Source organism: Anas acuta, chromosome 3, assembly GCF_963932015.1.
Source record: "Anas acuta chromosome 3, bAnaAcu1.1, whole genome shotgun sequence".
NCBI classification, from domain to species: Eukaryota; Metazoa; Chordata; class Aves; order Anseriformes; family Anatidae; genus Anas; species Anas acuta.
This window is the reverse complement of record NC_088981.1, coordinates 31,920,141-31,935,092: the sequence shown is the minus strand read 5'-3', so window position 1 is coordinate 31,935,092 and position 14,952 is coordinate 31,920,141. Positions and strand designations below refer to the sequence as shown.

Genomic DNA, 14,952 nt, shown 5'->3' with positions numbered 1-14,952 from the left:
TGCTGTTACTCCTACTAAGCACCTATTATTCAATACTCCAAGAGCACAAAAATGTCTGAAATCATTGCTCAAGCTAAGGTTTTGTTGGTAGTGCATCATTCAGTATAAATTTATCCCATCCCAAATTGGAAATTGTGCTTTTCACAAAGTGCTTTAAAGATTCAGAATCCGGATCCAGTAGTCCAGGTTTTTTTTCTTGGTTCTCTTTTTCTTTTTTTTTTTTTTTTTTTTGACTGTATTTTTGGACTGTATGTACTAGTCTAAATATTAGCATTGGCAGATGCTCTATGCTCTTCCCAAAGAAAGAATTCATCTCGCTTAGAATTTGAATTGTTGCACAGACCTACATCCCTTCTCTATTCCACAGATGAAAGCTACTTTTCTCATCACCAAAGACCTTGTCAGCTATCTTGTATTAGGCAACATAATATTGATGTACATACGACCTCACCTAATAAACACTTCACTAGCCAAGGTAAACCAAGCAACAAACCTGAGCAATACACCTAAGGGAATATGTATCCATTTGATTCCCTTACAGTGATACTACATCGTGGGTTATATTGTCTCAAACCAGGTAGAATCGCAAACAATGTTACTGCAACTGTAGGGGTCCAAAGATGAAAGAAAGAAACATTTTGCAGGGGGAAAAAAAGTGTGTTTTTTTTTCTTTCCTTTTCTTTTTTTGCCCCAAATCAGGCCAACTGACCTAATTAGAGAAATTAAATTCCAACATTAGCTCTTCACATGTGGCAACGTCATATTAACTGCTTTCATAATTGACATTTTCTCCATGAAAGCCTGTACAAAAAACAATAAAAAAAGACGAAGAATGCTAGCAGCCCAGACCAACTTTTAGAAGAGCATATACTATACATAAGCACTGACAATACTCTGGAAATGAGTCCTTATGTCTGATCACAGAAGTTCTTTGTTTGAAATAACGTGCTCCTGATGAGGCAAGGCATCATTTGTTTGAGATAGGAATAACCACAAGAAGCTATTGCTCTGTGATGGCCAATAACTAAAAAACTTAACCATTACACGCTGTTAATAGCACACCAGAAACTCCAGGACAAACATCTGGTTTCAGTATTATTGACAGTTATTTACATACTTTTTTCCTCCTGTATCTTACCTCTGTAACCGGCAATTCAAGCTGAACCACGTCATCTTGTTTTGAAACAGGTGTTTGCAGAGCTGTGTCTAACAATAAGATGCCATTGAGATCTTTCCTACATCCTACTGCGTAATCATCCACAAAGATCACTTTATCCACAGCAGAAATATACTGACACTTCACCCGCCCGCCTGGTTTAGCTGTAAAGCAAAAGACAAAAAAAAAAAAAAAAAGTCTTATTAGAAAGCAGCTTTTATAAGAGACCTATAATATTTGTTCTGGAAAGTAATGTAACACTCGAGTAAAATCTCTGCCTCCCAAGGTAATCAAAATGAGCGTATTAGCTATGACACCTTTCATCAAAGCTTCACCCTGCCTCCACCTGTACATCGTCAGAGACACAAGACAGATGTGTTCTTCTAGACATTAAGGTAGTTTATTTCTTCTCTGCTCTGCACACACGATGCCAGGGAGAGGTCAGAGATGTTTGCCGGGGGTGGCTGTCAGCAGATGTAAACAGAGGCTGTGGCAACGGGCACGAGCCCAAGTGTGTAAACACTCGATGCTGTCATGTGTCTGAGGCTGGCTGGATTGTAAAACTAACGCTATGTAATACGCGACCTGTGTAGAAAGCAAAGTGTGTGAATTCACTGAAAATGTAAGCTGCTGCTACGTGAGCAGGCTGTAGGCATGTTAAAAGCACAGAGATACATCATGCAAAGGGCAAAGCTGAAACCTCTGGATAGGCAACGTAGAGTTCTTCTTGTTACACAGGAACAGGAGTTTCCTTAAATTTTGTGTTAATCAAGTCCTGCCCCTGTTCTCCTCTTTCTTCAGACGCTAGATGCTGTTTTTATTACAATTAATTAAAAAGACATAATTTTGGTAGATAACATCCAGATAAAGACAACTACAATCCCAAATTCTTTCATCTCCACACACTGATACAGATAAACAGAAATTAAACCTTCTCGAATGGAGGAAACATAAATCTGACCACACTGCATTTGTAGCATCCTCTCTCAAAAACAGTACGAGACTAAATGTCAGCTGCCCTCGTCACCAAATTTTCTGAACCAATGACTCACGCATACTCAAAATATAGGACACAAAATATAGGCTTTTGTCTGGGTGAAGTATACTCAGTTGTAAGCATTGCTACAGAAGTCAGAAACACTTGAAGAGCCCCAGAATCACTCGATAGTGGAGAAGCTGTTGGTCCTACCTCACCTCTAAAAAAGGGTCCTTTTGGCAACAGGCTGGCATTCCTCACACAGGAATTTCCAACACAGCTGCAGGCAAGGAAATAAGTCCTTCTATAGAAAAATAATGGTTTCTACAAAAATTCAAATATAAGTTTGAACTTGCCAGATCACAACAGGGCACTTTCTTTAACTTCTCTCCTATTCTTTTTAGGGAAGATGAGAAAAGCAGCTCACCTTTTTGGGCAGTGCCAACAGCACAGCCACTTCTGATTTCCTGTCAACCACAGGAGTATGTTCGTGCCCTATTAGTACGAGTTAAGCAGCCTGTAGGAGCCCTGGTCCCATATGGCTTTTAAGGCTAGATTTGTTTTATTCTTAAACAATTTTTGCAGCGAAGTTAAAGAAATCTCCTGTGTGAACCACCACCTGGCTAACAAATACCCTCTGTGCGAGCAGTCCCAATTTTACAAGACAATGAAGATTAATTATGAGGTAGACAACATGCCTAATCAAGACACTATTTTTACTGTTACGAAACAAAGCAAAACCTTCTAACTACAGCCCAAGTCCCAACAGCTGTGATTCTCGTGGGGCTTCCAAATACTTTGGTTATTTACATGCCAGAAAGATTTTGGCTAAACTAGCTCTAGAACGTTACTTACGGTTGCCAGCTGCATTTTATTTGAAGCACATAAATCCCAAACAAGCTACCTTAATCTGAGCCTAAGAAACTTCAAGGAAATTATGCCATCGGTGTTGAGCATTGCTCCAAAACCCAGGGAAACACCTTCTGCAGATCGCAGTTCCTCTCAACATCTCTGGCTTATCTGTCTAGGATTAAAACCACTGCAAATCACAAAGAACTTGTTAAGCTTTTTGTCAGTTCCTTTAAGGAAACCTGGCTGCTAGCACGCTGGAAGTGAGAGCATGACAGCACATTAAGTTATGGTATGTCACCTACAGCAGCATTACAGCCAGTGACCTGGGGAGCTGAAAGCAAAGCAAACAAACAACAGATTGCAAAAATGAAGAATTTGAGAAAGGGAACATTCCCCTCCACCTTCCGTGTGTCACACAGTACAGAACAGAGACCAGCAATTTCCTGTGCTCAGAAATTTGACCTATGAAAAAATCTATTAGAGAAAACCAGCTTGCCTGTAGAATACGTAAGGATCTAAGCAGCTTCTGTTGTGCCCCTTTGTCTGCAGGCATCGCGATGAACCAAACCAAGCACCCATTTGGCCTGGCTTTTTAAGGAGTAGAACTAAAAAGCTTCTCGCAGTTTCTCTGCTTATAGAGAGTTTTAGCCCCAGTGAGGCTACAGCTGAAAAGAAAGTGGCTGTTACATGAACATGCGTGGCCACCAACACGAAGAGATGCAGGTCACTGTTGAGAGGAACACCTGTGGTCTTTTCCAATATTAAAAAAAAAAAAAAAAAAAAAAGTCAAGCCACCTTGAAGACTGCTAGCCAGGAATGGCACTAAAACATATAGCAGTTAGTAAATCTCTTGACAGGACACTCCCAATGCACAGCATACAAAATAAAAAATAAAATAAACAAAACACAAATAATATATAAGTTACAGCCAAGTAGGACTTACCTACAGCTATAAAGTGAGCTGTAAATGCATGTGTCATAGCAAGGCTTCCATAATGCCAAGATCCAAGGCCAACCACCTACAGGGACATCCATCACTTCTACCTATGGATGCAGCAAGGCCTTTTGACTGAGAACTCCAAGTAATATTTTTGGAGAAATACAACTCCCATCAGCTCAGCAAAACACACTTCATGTGCACTGATACTGTTTTTTCCTCTTGCAATCTAAACTAAAACATCCAAACAAGATCCCAGCACCCACTTCAAAATACTGCAGCCATGGGAATCAAAGCACATAAAGGTTTGGAGTTCAAAAGCTTTGCCTGTCCTTTTAACTTTGCATCATTAGATTTCAACATCTCAAGCTGTTTAAAGGAAGAGAATCCAAAAGCTCAAGCGAAGAGAATGGTACAACTGCAGAAGTCCTTAAAATTTACTATAAGAATTAAAACCAAAACTTTATCTTCCCCTTCTTATTGTCAAGTGTAGGTGTAAAGCTTTACGTTTAGGAGATATTATCACTCATGGGCATAGGCTGTGTGAAATTCTCCTTCCACACGCCAGGTTAAGAGACAGTAAAATTATGCTGTCCTTTAGATACAAATATACTTCTTGCCACAACACTGCTCAGCTATTGTCCACACATTTATCACGCGTACCTAGGATTAAGAAATATGTATGTATCACTTGAAATATATATATATATATATATATATATTTTTTTTTTTTTACTAGGCAGGTGCCTTTCCTATTGCCTCTATTTCACATAAAAAAAAAAAACAAAAACCAAAAAACACCACAGGGTGCACAAGTTCTACAATGCAAATAGAAAACAAGTCTTAATTTTCTCAGAAACGTGTTTTATCTGCAGAAAACACTTGTGAACTAATACTACATAAAATCACAAGCAGGGATTAGGTGCAAGGAGTAACATTGCACACGAAAGAGGACAAAAGACAAACCACGGAAATGGTCTGGTTTAAAAAACAAAAACACAAAAAAAACAAGTTTGTCTCTGAAGTGCTCTACATCAGTGGCTCAGAAGGAAACAAAGACCTAGCACTTATGAACATTTGGGAACTCAGTAACGAGAAGATGGATGTGGCAGGACAAACCAGGCTCTGACTGCTCATCAGCACTGAGTTTAGCAGCTGTAGATCCTCTCTTATTCCTCCTGCACCTTCAGTGCAAACTTCAGCAGCGCTCCGTACCTTCGAGGTCCAGCACCAGCCCCTGACTTGCACCAAACGTCACCTCAGCAAAGCACTCTGCTGCCACCTTGGAGACACGCCGTGCACCCCTTCTTTCCCCAAAGAAAAACTCCCCAAATTGAAGGATAAGGGTGGAAAGGAATCTCTTGGATGAAAACAAGCTGAAGTTGCCATTTTAGATGAATGAACTGGACATGCCTAAACCTGCTTGTTTCCTACGTGAGTAACGTTTTCTCTTTTAAATCCCACTACATACTTACACCTCTATCTGCCACATCACTGGGAATAGCAGTCCAAAATGAAGGAACAAACCAAAACCACATTTAGAGCTGAAACAGGAAAAAATCACTAAAATTGATCTCTAGCAGTAGGAATGCTAAAAGAGGCAGAAACACCCAGCTCAGCATTGCCAAGTGCCTGCACTTTATTTGCAACTCCAGCATGTGCCAAAATTGGATTTCATTAATCAAGAACAAGGCACGTGACTTGCAGTTTATCTTTTCCTTTAGCTACAAGCAGGACAGGATCGTTTCAGTATCGGTTTCACTGTATGAGAGCTGGGTTTAATACTTCTTGTTAAAGGGGTGTAGGAAGGTGTGTGACCTGGCCCAAAACATGGGAGGCTGTCACAGGAATATTAACCAGACATGTCCGATCAAGGAATTCATAACAAAAGTTACCATTAACTCTTAAAAGCTTCCAGATCACAAACAAAAAAAGACGGTGTCTTTTTCACAGTTTTTCTCCAAATAAGAACTATGATTTTCAGGAAAGATCTATCTGGGAAATTTCAGGCAGGTTACAGGGCATCCACACGGACCCAAAGACAGGCAAAGATCGCTCTGCAGGTCAGCACCAGGAAGTCCCCATTCTTCTAGAGCGGTTCCCATCACAGCATTTCACAACAAAACCGTTGCCAGCTGAAATGTTTACCACCAGTTCCTCTTTCTGTCACTAAAATGGCCAGAGGAGCTGAGTTCACCCATTACGTACCCTGCAGTCTCTAACGGGAGAAAACACTCTGGTTATGGCACTTTTAAAACTCCAGGTCTGTTTGGCAGGAACAGGTCTAGCTGTTTTTTCCCCCTTTCTTTGTCCAAGTCCCAAATTGTAAAGAGCTTCCGAAACACCAAGCTGGAGGACTGCCTGAACTCCCAGGCCTGAAGCTGGGAGTTAATGATTCAACACCAAGCTGGCAGACAGCTATGGTGGCATTCAAAGGTTGACAGGGCTTGCTATCTCCATCAGTGACCTGGACGATGGATCAGAAGGCACCTTCAGCTCGACTGTGGTGACCCCAAATGGGAGGGAAACAAGGGCAGCTGAGGCATTAAAGGGCAGGGCTGCCATTTAAACGGACATCAAAGAGCCAAGGAAATGGCTTGACAGCAATCTTGTGAACTTCAACAAGGACAAGTGCAAGGTCTTACGGGTCTAAACTCACCACACAAGGGATAGGAGTTAAGGAGCAAACATCAGTAGCTCTGCTCAACGATTTTGAAGCCACATGCAGAAAGACAACTGTACACAGGAGTAACCAAACTGAGTCGGAGGAAGGATGCACATTTTATCCAAGACAGTGCTCTAAATGAAATGTTTAGTAAATAATTTAAGAAAAGGTACGTGTACAACACGTTCTTTGTCTAATGCTGCTGTGATTCCACCTAAACATCTAGCATCCACAATCGTCTGTAGCCAAGAGTTGCATGTGGTACCGTTTCTAGCAATTGGTTTAAATTGGGCACCTGATCATTTCTTTTGATGCCCTCCAGACCATGCTGGAAGAGACAGTTCAATCCAAATTTACATTTTCCACAAACCCAGAACTTTGCAAACCTCTCTCACACTCTTACCTTCCCACCTCCAACTCTCCATCACGTTTTTTGGGTTGAATATTCATGGTCTGTTGGGTTGTCTTGCACAGGTAACCCACTGCATGCCTTACATTTGTACTTCTTTAGACTCCTTTTGAGTGGAAATAATCAAAATTGCACATGTGACAGCACGGAGATGCGCTTATATTCTCAGACCGTTTTTTTTTGACTTCTCCAGTAATTGCTTACATGATCACTGCTGAGCATTTAGCTGGTATTTCATATTTCTAGCACAAGTGCAAGATCTCATTCTGTCATTATGAGTCAGTTCAGAGCCCAGAACACCAGGCTCCGGCTCCGCTGAATTCTTATGAGGACTTCAAATTAATTAAATGCATTCTCACAGGAGTTTTTCTTCCCCTGATAATTGCTTCCATATAAGAAAGCTGAAGTAGAGCAGGCTAGATCCATTAGTGTTTAAGCTATATTTACAAGTGGAAGTATTCTTTAGGATGAATTTTCAAATGCTACATAAGAACTGGCAAAAATGAAGGAACTTGTACATTTAAGACAACTACACACAGCATAAGGATATCTGAACATGGTTGAACTTCAGTGTCACTATAAGGGGGCATTCCCAAAGGTTAACTTAAACCTTGGAAGCCTGGGCTTGCCATGCTGCCTCAATGGGATGCAAATTCCTCCAAAAGTTCAGGGTACGGCCTTCTCCTGTGTTATTACCTGGAGAGGAAACCTACAATTATGTGTTAATTCTGGCTTACAAAAGCTATAGAAAACAGAAAAAAATCCACTATTAAAAGAAAGTCTATCTAGCAGTGCCGTGTGCCATCATTTACAACTCAGCCTGGATGTAGGATCCAGTAGAAGGGAGGTCAATTGAATCTGCCACAACATTTCTCCACAACACCCTTACTTTCTTGAAGTAGTTTTTCCTGCCAGTCTCTATAGCCTGTTGCCCAGTGAACAGTTTATCAAACTCTTCTTCTACAGCTGCCAAATGCTCAGCCAGGATTTTGGTTGCTTCACTCAGGTCAGGGAAGTGCAGCGGACCGAAGAGCTCTCCCTCCACCAACCGTAGAGCAGGCCGAAGCACTGCCTGGCCGGCAGCACGCTGTGCAAGCCTTCACTAACCTGCACTGGGGGCGGGACACACGTTTCCATGAATGATGCTAACCTTCAAGACCACTTAACTGACATGCAAATTCCCTCCTCCTCCATATAACACAAAAAATATCAGTAAAATACTCGCTGAACAGCCTTAGCAGATACCCCAAGACACTTAAACATAATGATTTTTATAATTATGTGACAGGCAAGTTGTTATTTCCATATTTTTACACTTTTAAGCTGGGCAGTAAAACAAAGGCTGGCCTTTTTCCCCCTTCTCGTGCATCATCCTTATCAGCGCAGCGCTCTCTCCCCTGACATACATGCAAATCTTCAAACAATGTTTTGCTTACACCAGACTTCCCGTCTGCTTTTTGCCTAGTGGTGTGCACCGGGGCCTTACCAAATCCTCACAGCCTTCCCACAGCAAAGGCATCAGGCCAATACCAAACCCAACATCTGACCCCACAGAACCCAAAAGAAGCTGCAGGTGTTGGTATCCATAAGCACAGCACAAAAGGAAGAGCAGAGGGCAGTGACCGCCCTTTCTGCAAGCGTCCACTTAGTGCAAGGCGCTCATCTGGTGCTGGCATGCAGTCGCTGCAATTAAGGGAGCATTAACTATTTACAGCACAGCTTTCTATCGGCAGAAAGCAATCCTGGGGCATCACTTAAGCCCCATCAGGAAAGTGAGCTGATCCACATGTACATTTTTTATTTAAAAATACAGAACCGGTGAACAGCTACGGATCCCAGGGGAACAGACGACACGCAACGAGCTATCTCCTAACACGCCCGGGCACAGCATCATACGCTCAAAGGTTGTCCCGGAGTTGTAAACCTTATTTCCATTTCCAAGACATCCTGAAGAAGCATTTCTGAAGGACGTCATACTGTTCAGAGAGAATTAAAGAATCCCCATAACAGTGAGGGTAGACAGCTTTGTTTCCTGATTTGAAAGTAACTTGGCAAGAAAACCTGCACTAACAGGTCAACGCCACACACCAAAACCAGACACAATCATTGTTAAAAGATCAGCAGAAACAAAGACTGAATCTACAGTCTAGGACACACTTTTCTTATACTCTGTGTTCCAAAATCCTTGATGTTTCATATCACTTCAGTTATGGCCACCAACACAACAGGAACCATAAAAATACTGTTAGAAGCTGTATTAGCAAGGGCTCAGAAAGGCGTCCTTCTGAGCCAGTCAGCTGCTAGGCAGGACCAGTGATAGCAGAGGAGGGTCTATCAGATCCAGACCATTGAGCACCTCGGCATCCAAAAGACCAAAAGATAAGCTTTCTAAGATGAGCAATCCAAAGCAAAAACCTTCTTCATGCTGCCCTTACTTGAGGTCCAACAGAGGTTTATCTGCTTGCTTTTATAACGTTCTGGACTTGAACTGATCAGCTCTCTCTGCCAGAACGTACTTCTGCCAGGTTTCTTCTCCGTTTTGCATAATCTGGTGTGCGACATGACTGGGAGCTGGGCTGTGGGGTTTGTCACATAACCATATTAAAAGCTGCCCTGACCAAAGATGGACCACAACTGGTACTGAGGTTGAAAACCTCGGGACTTCTCACACCAACCAGAAATACCTCAACTACCTGAGATGGAACACAGCAGGAAGGCAAAGTTCAAATCCCAGGCACAGAGCACAGTATCTCCTCTTCAGGTCAGCTAGAAGTATTTCAAGACACATCTTCCTGCCTGCAGAAGACCTTTTTTAGAGTCCATTTGCCCAGGTCTAGGAAATTTTTGATTTTCTGACTTTAAGCAATCTGAAACCTTTACTCATACAGTGCTACTGTTGTGATGACAGCCACGAATCCATCAGCCAGATATGAATAATCCGGCAAGTTTTGCTCTCTTGTCTGGCAACATTGCATACGCCTGCATCACTGTTTGTTGTTACTTCTGGATCCCTGCAATAAATATCACAATGCAAAAACTCCTTTAAAGACACGCAAAGAGATCTCTATTTTTATTTTATGTTAGCTTTTGCAGAAGACAATCCAGATGTGCTCCCACAGAGCTGGAAGTACCAGCTGACAGCATCTTGATAGTCTTGCAAGGTGAGTGTCAAGTGTGACGTCCCCTGATTAAGCTAGCAAACGAATGGAGCACGTGGTGGTCTACAGTCATTTTTGGTATTAAACACAACTCAAATCCAACAGATCTCCTATCCTGCTTTTTCTAGTGCTTAAGACCCTCCATGAATAACCTTAGGATCACATACATCAATGGAATGACCTCTTTGAGAAACGTTTTTCCCAGATGAGTGTTGTCAGCCACGTCCAAGCACACTCAAAAGCAAGGTGGGCTGCAGCAGATCCCTAGGCAACATGAGCAGTGGTACTGTGGTGAGCTTGGAACCGCTGGAAGTGCTGCTGCCTGCAACTCCTTCAAGCCTAGAAGGGGATGGCAGAGTATCCCAACAGGTTCTTCCAAGAGATTACACAAAGCGCACGCTCCCTCTGTGATTTCCGAGCTGTACTGGGTCTGCACTCCAAAGGAGATTCTTTTCTTGTTTTGCCTCTTGTACCACATGGAAACGAAACAAAAAGAAACAGGACAGGATATCCCCAGAGGGATTGCCAAAGCTCCATACTTCAGAGTAACGCAGCTGAGGACAAGCAGCACTCCCCAGCTTGCTGCCACAGATGACTCTCCTGGGCTGGGATCTATTTCCTTCTCAGCTCTTCTGTAGGAGGACCGGTGGCTAAGGGACTTCTGGTGATAACGCAGCCTCTCCTTCCCCTGCTGGAACTGTTATGTATATGCACTGACCAGATTCTGCCCTGTATGAAGCACTTGGATTCAGAAGTCCATATTTTGATCACTTTTAGGGACTCTGGAGTAATTTAGAAGACTTGAGCCATGAAACACTATGCATGTTAGCAAACAAGGCTCTGAAGCCATTACTATGACAAATTCATCTCAAAAAATCCTACAGAAACCTTCAAGATGGGGACTGCCCATCAGCCAGTACATTCCAGTTCCTTAACGGGTTCCTGGTCAAGCTTCCCTGGGAATCACAGCACTCCCCCAGTTCAAGCAGTTTTCTTCCTTGATTTGTAAATAAAAGGATCTGATCCACCAAACATCTGTTTGGACACACCGAGAGTCACCTGAGATGACTGAAGTTTGCTTTGCTTTTGTTGTTCTTTTTGTCTGTTTTGGTTTGTTCTTTGAGGCAGAGGAGAAGGCTCTTCCTTAGAGCGCTGTCTAGAGACTGACATTTGGACCCTTCGTGCTCTTTGGGTGCAAGTGTTCAACTCGAAACTGGAAGCACACAAATACTTGAATCCCTAAGAGGGAATAAAGAGCCTGACAGACACGCAGGACAGCTTCCTGTTAGTCCTGAGTGACCACTACCAACAAACACAGAACTGCGTAACATCCAGTAATCATGGGAACTGTCCTTGCATTTCCCAGCCGGTCTCTCTGAGGAGCACCATGTGCCAGCCATCACGTAACGGCTTTGGCAGAACAGAAAGAACAACCTCACAGCCAGGTAAGACAAAGATTGATGTTACAGGATCACCCGATTTTCCCCTTAGCTCTTATTCACTCTCAAACTCTGAGCTGCTCCAAGCAATGACCTGGTGCTCTTGAACGCACCTGCAATGTCCACCCAGGGAACGGACTGAAATAGTGAAAGATGATCACACGCTCAGTAGGCAGATCTGAAGACGACTCAGAGTTGTATCACATAAAAGTATGGGAGAGGAACAAAAAGCATGAATAGTCCTCACTGAATTCCTACAGCTTGGGCACAGAAGAACAACCTCTGGCTCATCCGATACATCAGACCAATGATGTTAACACCAGAAACTGACACACAAAGGCCAGAGGCTACAGCTGGATCTTCGGAAGCATGGGGAAGACCCGATCTATAACCGAACTGCCTGCTGCCTCTCAGTCTTTTGTCTTGTTCTTTAACACGCTGAAGAAAGCAATCAGCATTTACATCCTAATGAAGGCAGGCTCCGCTGCTCCACCAGACTGAGTACTCCACAGGTCCAGTCTTTTCACTAAGAAGGAGCTCAAAGCTAACCATAGTAATATAGGTGCCACGAACTGCAACTGCAGATGAAAGCAACACCAGGATTTGGTGGTCTTTTATTTTATTCTTCCCTTCCCCACAATAGGGGATCCTTTTTCTTCCTCCACTTTCTAGACGGAGAAGCTGCTACGGTTATATATTTTATTATTTTTTTTCCCTTAGGTAATGAGCAACAGCCTTTCTGTCCACCAGAAAACTTTTGGCAGGGCAAAAGCCCCAGTTACCAAGGAGGGCAGCAGTCTCCCAAGAGCGGCAGCTTTAATTCCTAGGGACTCTATTTTTAGTTGCAGCACCAGAAGTCCCTGTAGCAACAATATCCTTTGACCTGTCATTTATGTCAGTGGAGGGAACGGGGACAGAGCCAGTCTACAGGTCTGAGTATTCAACTGCTGCTACCCTACATGAAAAGAGTTTGTGCTGTACAGAGCACGCGGACATCTGAGAACAGCTGAATTCCCTTTTCCTCCTCTTCCCAGAGAAGGGCTGAAGAGGGAGAGAACAGGAATGAACGCAGTCAATAACAGCCTCGGGGACCGACTGCTGAGATGCACCTGACTTCTGACAGTCACGCCAGTCTGAACCTGTAAGGATGTTCGCTTCAAGTTTCTTCAAGCTAAACCGAGGTTATCAATTTTTTTCCATTAACATAACCATCAGTCACCCGGGAGCAGAAAAAATTTGGGTAGCTTGCAAGCAATTCTGTTTGGTGTGAGGAGGAGTAGGATCCTCCTCTTGCAGTCGCTCTGACTGTCACAGGGAAGACTGACAGTAAGGGAGGTATACAGGGGGAGTGTGCGTAACAGAAGCAGAGCAGGAAGTTATTTTTAAATAGTTACTATTCAGAGAAGAATTACCATTAGCGTTTTGAATACTAAATCAAATCCCTTGCAAGGCTTTTATCACAGTAAAATGGAAAAAAAAAAAAAAAAAAAAAAAAGCTCTGACTGATTTAAAGTTCACTCCTTCTTCTGCCCCTGTGAATTAAACATTTCCTACGCAGCCAACCAATTACAAATTAAGCCCCCAAATTTATGCGCTCTTCTTCCAGAGCTCAGAATCAATTCTCAAATTCTGGCAATAGTTTGAAAAAAAAATAGAGAAATTAAGTTACTAATAACAATAAAAGCGCTTTAGGAGAAAGCAAGATAGAGGAAAAAAAAACCACACACACAAAAAAAAAAAAAAAAAAAAAACACAAAAAACAGAATTTTAAAAGCAGAGCGATTTGAATTCCGAAGAAAGCGGGAAACACCACACAAGAGTCTGATTTTCATTACAACCAAGCTCCAAAAGCAGTCGACAGCTACTCAATAATTCCATAAGTTATTTTTTCTCCAACCTTTTAAAAATACATCTACTCTAAATTGTGAAAAGAAATGACAGATTTTTTTGTTCTGTTCTTTTCAGGTTGACAGAACAGTTGCTGGTTCTTAAAGCAGAAGTACCTGCAGTACCTGGACCCTGTCATCTCTGCACCATTCCTGGCATTTCTGTGCCCCGCGCAGGTGACAACCATCAATCCTTCCCTGACATCCCTCAGCAAAGCCCGATCCTCTTAGTTACACTCATCTATACAACTCCAAGGAGAGCCTAAACGCGTAAACACACAAGCAGTACAGAGCAAATCTTTCTGTTCCAAGGACTGGTCTCACAACATACCAGAAGAAAACCCCACAATATTTTGACAACTACCACAGCTTAAGACCCATTAATGAACTGCGGGGGGGAAAAAGCTGTGTCAATCACACGTGGATCTTTTCCTATGGACCTAGACTGTAAATAGGGTACAAAGAGGAATGGGTGACCAAGAACACGGATTCACAGCTACAGAGATGCTGGGGTCTAGCTTCCACAGAGCCTGCCTGCTTACCGTAACACCTGAGGGAGTGCTACTAGCATGAAAGGCAGGCGAGATATGTGGCAGCCTGAGGAGCAGCACAAAGGTATATTTAAGACGAATAGGTATGTAACTTTGGGATGGATTCTGCTCTTAAAAAATTCAGTGCCACAAGAGGTGAGGGGATCAGGGACAGATCTGGAAGGCCCCTCTGGCGAGCGGGACCACCTGTGGCACCCACACAGGACGGCACCGCCCCCCCCACCCCCCCCTCACCCCTCGCCCCCCGCTCACCGTTGAGCGCCGACGCCTGCAGCGTGGCCCCGGAGGTGCCGTCGATGACTTTGATGGCGCCGCGCGCCGTGACGGCCAGGATGGCGTTGAGGGCCGGGTGGTAGCACAGGCTGCGCAGCCCCTCGGCGTCGCAGCGCAGGCAGCCGTCCCGCAGCAGCAGCCACTCGCACGGGCCCGGCCCGGACGACGACGACAACGACGACGACGACGCCGGGGCCGGCCCCGAGCCGGAGCCGGAGCCGGGACCGGGGCCGGGCCCGGCTGGGGGAGCCGGCGCGGAGGAGCAGGAGGCCGCCGCCATGTCGCGGGCCGCCGCCGCCCTGAGGAGAGGAGGCCCGGGGGCAACGCTCGCTGCCAGGCCCGGCCGCCGCCGCCGCCGCCGCCGCCAGTCAGCAGCCGGGGCCGGGGAGACGGGGAGAGGGAGAGCGCCAGCGTGCGCGGGAAGTGACGCAAGCGCGCCGGATGCGGAACGGAGCGCCGGGCCCCGGGTGGGGAGGGGAAAGGGGGGGGAGAGCGGCTGAGGGGAGGGGAGGGGGCAGCGGGGAGCTGCGCATGCGCGGGGGGAGGGGAGGGGGAGGCTCCGGCAGCGCAGGGAGCTGCTGGCCCCAGGCATGGAGGGGATCCAGCGCTAATGGGGTCCCTACACATTGGGGGGTTTATTAAAAGGACCC

General features: G+C 44.4%; 1 protein-coding gene across 8 annotated transcripts in view; it reads right to left on the bottom strand.

Annotated features, from left to right (window-relative positions):
• The window catches only part of BIRC6 (baculoviral IAP repeat containing 6), a 172,629-nt gene extending 157,906 nt beyond the window's left edge, over positions 1-14,723 (bottom strand). For all 8 annotated transcript variants that reach the window (XM_068676459.1, XM_068676462.1, XM_068676461.1 and 5 more), the window contains exons 1-2: positions 14,282-14,723; positions 1,139-1,320 (exon numbers count right to left, since the gene is read on the bottom strand). In XM_068676459.1, coding sequence (XP_068532560.1) covers positions 1,139-1,320; positions 14,282-14,582 — 483 coding nt within the window. In that variant the 5' untranslated portion in view covers positions 14,583-14,723. The remainder of the gene's footprint in view (positions 1-1,138; positions 1,321-14,281) is intronic.
• Positions 14,724-14,952: the final 229 nt, after the last annotated feature.